Source organism: Podarcis vaucheri, assembly GCF_965113315.1.
Source record: "Podarcis vaucheri genome assembly, chromosome: Z".
Lineage (NCBI taxonomy): Eukaryota > Metazoa > Chordata > Lepidosauria > Squamata > Lacertidae > Podarcis > Podarcis vaucheri.
In genome coordinates this window covers 52,623,683-52,631,182 of record NC_138758.1, presented here as the reverse complement: position 1 = coordinate 52,631,182, position 7,500 = coordinate 52,623,683, and the positions used below count along the sequence as shown (strand labels likewise).

Below are 7,500 nucleotides of genomic sequence, written 5' to 3'. Positions count from 1 at the left end.
GGGAGAGCCCCGCCCCACCCCGTACCTTGACGGACAGGTCCAGCTCGTGGGTCCCTTGACGGACATCTCCGCGCAGGTATCCAAGGAGATATTTGTTCTTGGTGACCGTCTCCTCCGCCGATTGGGCGAATAGTTTCTTCCCCTGCTCTGAAATTATTATTATTAGTATTATTAGATTATTATTATTATTATTATTATTATTATTATTAGATTATTATTATTATTATGTTGTTATTATTATTATTTTATTATTATTATTATTATTATTATTATATTATTATCATTATTATTCTATTATGACTATTTTTTATTATTATTATATTATTATTATTATTATTATATTATTATTATTATTTTATTATGTTATTATTATTATTATTCTATTATGACTATTATTTTATTATGTTATTGTTATTGTTATTATTTTTATTATGATTATTATTTTATTATGTTGTTATTATTATGATTTTATTATTATTATTACTATTATTTCATTATTTCTAATACAATTTTATATTCTATTCTATTATAATCAGATATATTATTATTGGTATTATCGTCGTCGTCGTCCCCTCGTTCTCCAATGCGTAATTTGTTATTCAATTCATATTTATAATTATTAGAATAGAATAGAATTATACATTCTATGATAATACATTACAATTATATATTCTATTCTAATATATCTATTATATTATATTATAATAGATATAATTGGAATATTTTGGAATAGAAGATATATATATATATATATATATATATATATATATATATATATATATATATGATATAATTGGAATATTTTAGAAATATCTTCTATTGTAAATATTCCAATTATATATATATATATCTAATAGATATAATTGGAATATTTTAGAAATATCTTCTATTCTAAAATATTCCAATTATATATATATATATATATATATATATATATATATATATATATATATATATATTAGATATAATTGGGATATTTGAGAAATATCTTCTATTCCAAAATATTCCAATTATATCTATTGTAATATATTGGAATATATTATAAAATGATATATGTTAATATATTGTAATATATTATAAAATTATATATTTTAATATATTGTAATATATTACAAAATTATAATTATAATAATTATCGTCGTCCTCCCCCCTTTCTCCAATTCATTAAATGGCAGTGTGATAATTGATGATCAATTATAACTGTATATTCCATTCTAGATATACTCGAATATATTATAAAATGATAATTATTATAATAATTATCATCGTACTTATAATTAAATGACCGTATAATAATTGATATATAAGCTTTCCCGACCCTGCGATGCCCATGATAATAATAGTAATAATGGTAATAATAATAATAATAAGATTAATAATAAGATTAATAATAATAATAGTAATAATAATAAGATTAATAAGATTAATAATGAGATTAATAACCTTGCAAGTGGATGATGGCCTGAAGGCCGTCAATCTGCTCCCGGACGTCCCTCCTCCTGGCGAACCGCATGGCGGACGAGTGAGGGGCGTCCCCAAGGGGGCGGGGGCAGGGGAGCCCCGCCCACGGGCTCCCCCTGTGAGGTCACAGAGGCGCTTGTGACATCACAGGCTTCCCGCTGGGCGTTCTAGGCTGGGGAATGCCGGGATGATTGACAAGGGGAGGCGGGGCCAGGGTGAGATAGTCCCACCCACTGAATCGCAGAATGATGGGCCAGGGTCCGCTGAATGATTGACAGGGGGAGGGGCCAGGGTCCGGTGAATGATTGACAGGGAAGGCGGGGCGTGTCCTCTAGTCCCACCCACTGAATGATTGACAGGGGAGGCGGGGCCAGGGTCCACTGAATGATTGACAGGGGGAGGCGGGGCCAGGGTGAGATAGTCCCGCCCGCTGGATGATTGACAGGGAAGGCGGGGAAAGGGTCCGCTGAATGATTGAGAGGGGAGGCGGAGTTAGGGTCCTGTAGGTCCACCCACTGAATGATTGACAGGGAAGGTGGAGCCAGGGTCCTCTGAATGATTGACAGGGAAGGTGGAGCTAGGGTCAGCTAGTCCCACCCACTGAATGATTGACAGGGAAGGCGGAGCCAGGGTCCTCTGAATGATTGACAGGGAAATTGAAGCTAGGGTCAGCTAGTCCCACCCACTGAATGATTGACAGGGAAGGCGGGGCCACGGTCAGCTAGTCCCACCCACTGAATCACAGAATGATTGACAGGGAAGGCGGGACCAGGGTCCGCTGAATGATTGACAGGGAAGGCGGAGCTAGGGTCCTCTAGTCCCACCCACTGAACGATTGACAGGGAAGGCGGGTCTAGCTGAATCCCAGAATGATTGACAGGGAAGGCGGAGCCAGGGATGTGTAGTCCCACCCACTGAATGATTGACAGGGGGAGAGTCCAGGGTCCAGTGAATGATTGACAGGGAAGGCGGGGCGTGTCCTCTAGTCCCACCCACTGAATGATTGACAGGGAAGGCGGGGCCAGGGTCCTCTGAATGATTGACACGGAAGGCGGGTCCAATGAATGATTGACAGGGAAGGCGGGGCCAGTGTCCTCTAGTCCCACCCCCTGAATGATTGACAGGGAAGGCGGGTCTAGCTGAATCCCAGAATGATTGACAGGGAAGGCGGAGCCAGGGATGTGTAGTCCCACCCACTGAATGATTGACAGGGGGAGAGTCCAGGGTCCAGTGAATGATTGACAGGGAAGGCGGGGCGTGTCCTCTAGTCCCACCCACTGAATGATTGACAGGGAAGGCGGGGCCAGGGTCCTCTGAATGATTGACACGGAAGGCGGGTCCAATGAATGATTGACAGGGAAGGCGGGGCCAGTGTCCTCTAGTCCCACCCCCTGAATGATTGACAGGGAAGGCGGGTCTAGCTGAATCCCAGAATGATTGACAGGGAAGGCAGGGCCAGTGTTATCTAGTCCCACCCCCTGAATGATTGACAGGGGAGGCGGGGCCAGGGTCATCTAGTCCCACCCCCTGATTGACAGGGGAGGGGCCAGGGTCCGGTGAATGATTGACAGGGAAGGAGGGTCCAATGAATGATTGACAGGGAAGGCGGAGCCAGGGTCCTTCTGAATGATTGACTGGGGAGGCGGGGCCAGGGTGAGATAGTCCCACCCACTGAATGATTGACAGAGAAGGCGGGGCCAGGGTCCGCTGAATGATTGACAGGGAAGGTGGAGCTAGGGTCAGCTAGTCCCACCCACTGAATGATTGACAGGGAAGGCGGGTCCAATGAATGATTGACAGGGAAGGCAGGGCCAGTGTTTTCTAGTCCCACCCCCTGAATGATTGACAGGGAAGGCGGGTCTAGCTGAATCCCAGAATGATTGACAGGGAAGGCGGGGCCAGGGTCCTCTAGTCCCACCCCCTGAATGATTGACAGGGAAGGCGGGACTAGCTGAATCCCAGAATGATTGACAGGGAAGGCGGGGCCAGGGTGAGCTAATCCCACCCACCGAATGATTGACAGGGAAGGCAGGGCGTGTCTTCTAGTCCCACCCACCGAATGATTGACAGGGAAGGCGGGGCCAGGGTCATCTAGTCCCACCCACTAAATGATTGACAGGGAAGGCGGGGCCAGGGTCAGCTAGTCCCACCCACTAAATGATTGACAGGGAAGGCGGGGCCAGGGTCAGCTAATCCCACCCACCGAATGATTGACAGGGAAGGTGGGGCCAGGGTCCTCTGAATGATTGACACGGAAGGCGGGTCCAATGAATGATTGACAGGGAAGGCGGGGCCAGTGTCCTCTAGTCCCACCCACTGAATGATTGACAGGGAAGGCGGGGCCAGGGTCATCTAGTCCCACCCACTAAATGATTGACAGGGAAGGCGGGGCCAGGGTCAGCTAGTCCCACCCACTAAATGATTGACAGGGAAGGCGGGGCCAGGGTCAGCTAGCCCCACCCACTGAATGATTGACAGGGAAGGTGGAGCCACGGTCAGCTATGGGCCATTTTGCAAACTTGCCCAAACTTATTTTATTTTATTTTAACTTATTTTATTTTATCTTATTTTATTTTATTTTATTTTCACTTATTTTATTTTATTTTCACTTATTTTATTTTATTTTCACTTATTTTATTTTCACTTATTTTCACTTATTTTATTTTCACTTATTTTCACTTATTTTATTTGATTTTATTTCGCAAGCTTGGGGTGACTTTGGGCTATTCTGCAAACTTTGCTCCGCTTCGGGTTTATTTTGCAAGCTTTTCTCAATCCTCTGTTGATTTCTGTCAATGATTGACAGCCGCCGGCCAATGATTGACAGTCGGCAAACAGACGCAGCGGCGTTGGAAATAAATAATAGAAATTTAAAGGGCATTTCATAGCAAATTGAGCAGAAAACGGACCGACTTTCCCAATAAAAAGTGGAGAATAAATTGAATTTCATCCGATTTTAAGAGGAAAATAACTGGCTTTTCCCAGTAGGAAAATGAAGGAATAGGAAAATGAGGCCTAGCTAAAGGACTACAACTCCCATCATGCCTAGCTAGCAGGCCCAGGGATGATGGGAATTGTAGTCCCAGAACTTGGCCCTCCAGCAGTTTTGGGACTACAATTCCCATCATCCCCGGTCCCGTTAGCAAGAGTTAGGAACTACGATTCCCATCATCACTGGTCCAGCTAGCTAGGCATGATGGGATTTGTAGTCCGGAAACTGCTAGAGGGCCCAGTTTTGGGACTACAATTCCCATCATCCTTGACCACTGGGCCTGCTAGCAGGGCATGATGGGAGTTTGGGGACTACAATTCCCATCATCACTGGGACTACAATTCCCATCATCACTGGGACTACAATTCCCATCATCACTGGGACTACAGTTCCCATCTTTCCTGACCACTGGGCCTGCTAGCAAGGCATGATGGGAGTTGTAGTGCCGAAACTGCAAGAGGGCCCCGTTTGGGGACTACAAATCCCATCATGCCTAGACAACAGTTCATGGATGATGGGAATTGTAGTCCCTAAACTCCCATCATGCCTTACAGGACCAGTGGCCATGGATGATGGGAACTGTAGTCCCAAAACGGAAACCTCCTGCTGTTTGGGAACTACAACTCCCATCATGCCTTGCTAGCAGGCCCAGAGGTCAGGGATGATGGGAATTGTAGTACCAGTAATGATGGGAATTGCAGTCCCCAAACTCCCATCATGCCTTGCTAGCAGGCCCAGTGGTCAGGGATGATGGGAACTGTAGTCCCAGTGATGATGGGAACTGTAGTCCCAGTGATGATGGGAATTGTAGTCCCCAAACTCCCATCATGCCCTGACCCAGTGGTCAGGGATGATGGGAATTGTAGTCCCAGTGATGATGGGAATTGTAGTCCCAAAACTCCCATCATGCCTTGCTAGCAGGCCCAGTGATGATGGGAATTGTAGTCCCCAAACTCCCATCATCTAACAGGCGTAGTGATGATGGGAATTGTAGTCCCAGTGATGATGGGAATTGTAGTCCCAGTGATGATGGGAATCGTAGTCCCCAAACTCCCATCATGCCTTGCTAGCAGGCCCAGTGGTCAGGGATGATGGGAATCGTAGTCCCAAAACTGGGCCCTCTAGCACTTTCCGGACTACAAATCCCATCATGCCTAGCTAGCTGGACCAGTGATGATGGGAATCGAAGTTCCTAACTCCTGCTAGCAGGACCGGTGATGATGGGAATTGTAGTCCCCAAACTCCCACCATGCCTTGCTAGCAGGCCCAGTGGTCAGGGATGATGGGAATTGTAGTCTCTCCACTGTTTACTGCTTAATAATAATAATAATAATAATAATAATGAACGTTTGATACTACAACTCCCATCAGGCCTTGCTAGCAGGACCAGAGATGATGGGAATTGTAGTCCCCAAAGAAAACTCCTATCAATAATAATAATAATACTAATAAAATTATTAATACAAGGACTGGCTAATAATACTAAGAATCAGAATCAGAAAATAATAATAATAATGTAATAATAATAATAATAATGGGAATGAGAAAGTGATAATGGGAACTGTAGTCCCCAAACAAAACTCCCATCAATAATAATACTAATAACACTAATAACACTAATAATACTACTACTAATACTACTAATAATACTAATGGGATATGGCAAATAATAATAATAATAATAATAATAATAATAATAATAATAATAATAGGAATGAGAAAGTGATAATGGGAACTGTAGTCCCCAAACAAAACTCGCATCAATAATAACACTAATAATAATAATACTAATAATAATACTAATAATAACACTAATACTACTAACGGGTTCTGGCAAATAATCATCATCATCATCATCATGGGAAAGTAATCATGGGAATTGTAGTCCCCAAACAAAACTCCCATCAATAATAATACTAATAACACTAATTCTATTTGATTTATTCCTATTATTATTATTATTATTATTACACTAATACTAATAATACTAATGGCTTATGGCCAATAATAATAATAATAATAATAATAATAACGATGATCATATGCTTGGGAATTGTAGTCCCCAAACAAAACTCCCATCAATAACAATACTAATATTTCTAATAATTCTAATAATAATACTAATAACACTAATAATACTAACGGGTTCTGGCAAATAATCATAATAACTGGGAAACTAATAATGGGAATTCTAGTCCCCCCAAACCAGCCAGAAACCCACATCTTTTTCCTTTCCTTAATTCCCCCTGCTATCGATTATCCGTTAATTAATGACCCCGGCCGATAACGAAGGTTGCTCATTAACCGAGGAGCCAGCCAGGGGCCAAAGTCCTCTCTTCTCGGACTCCAAAATCCGCATTTTTCCACCCAAATCGGACGTCTCTTCTTCTCTCTTTCTGGGGGAAAATGGAGAAATTTGTGATTTTCGCCTTTTCCGCGCTGGTTCTGGGTTCGAGTTTCGGACGAATAGAAGGACAGGAAGCCGTGGAAGTGGAGAGGGTGATAATAATAATTATTATTAATAATTATTAATAAGGATTAATAAAGATTAATAAGGATTAATAAGGATTAATAAAGATTAATAAAGATTAATAAGGATTAGTCAGGATTAATGATATATGATAATAGATCAGATTTTATTTGCATCAGCCTCTAATAATAATAAAAATAATGCTAAGAATGATTATAATAAGCCGGCTAATAATGATAATAATGATGATGAATAACGATTAATAATGATTAATGATCTATGATAAGATATTTTATTATTAATGATTAATAAGGATTAATAAGCATTAATAAGGATTAATGATCTATGATAATAGATCAGATTTTATTTGCATCAGCCTCTAATAATAATAAAAATAATGCTAAGAATGATAAGAATAAGCCGGCTAATAATGATGATAATAATAATGAGGAATAATGAGGAATAAAATAAAATAAATTGCGCCGGAAATAATAATGAAAATAATGCTAAGAATGCTAAGAATGATAAGAATCAGCCGGCTAATAATGATTAATAATGATTAATAATGATTAATGAG

General features: G+C 41.0%; 2 protein-coding genes across 2 annotated transcripts in view; one reads left to right on the top strand and one right to left on the bottom strand.

Moving 5' to 3' along the window:
* LOC309523904 (coiled-coil domain-containing protein 183-like) overlaps positions 1–1,571 on the bottom strand; it is a 26,273-nt gene extending 24,702 nt beyond the window's left edge. Inside the window, exons 1-2 of the mRNA XM_082208126.1 lie at positions 1,444–1,571; positions 26–147 (exon numbers count right to left, since the gene is read on the bottom strand). Coding sequence (XP_082064252.1) covers positions 26–147; positions 1,444–1,513 — 192 coding nt within the window. The 5' untranslated portion in view covers positions 1,514–1,571. The remainder of the gene's footprint in view (positions 1–25; positions 148–1,443) is intronic.
* Positions 1,572–6,790: 5,219 nt separating this feature from the next.
* LOC309524281 (protein AMBP-like) overlaps positions 6,791–7,500 on the top strand; it is a 15,992-nt gene continuing 15,282 nt past the window's right edge. Inside the window, exon 1 of the mRNA XM_082208738.1 lies at positions 6,791–6,952. Coding sequence (XP_082064864.1) covers positions 6,860–6,952 — 93 coding nt within the window. The 5' untranslated portion in view covers positions 6,791–6,859. The remainder of the gene's footprint in view (positions 6,953–7,500) is intronic.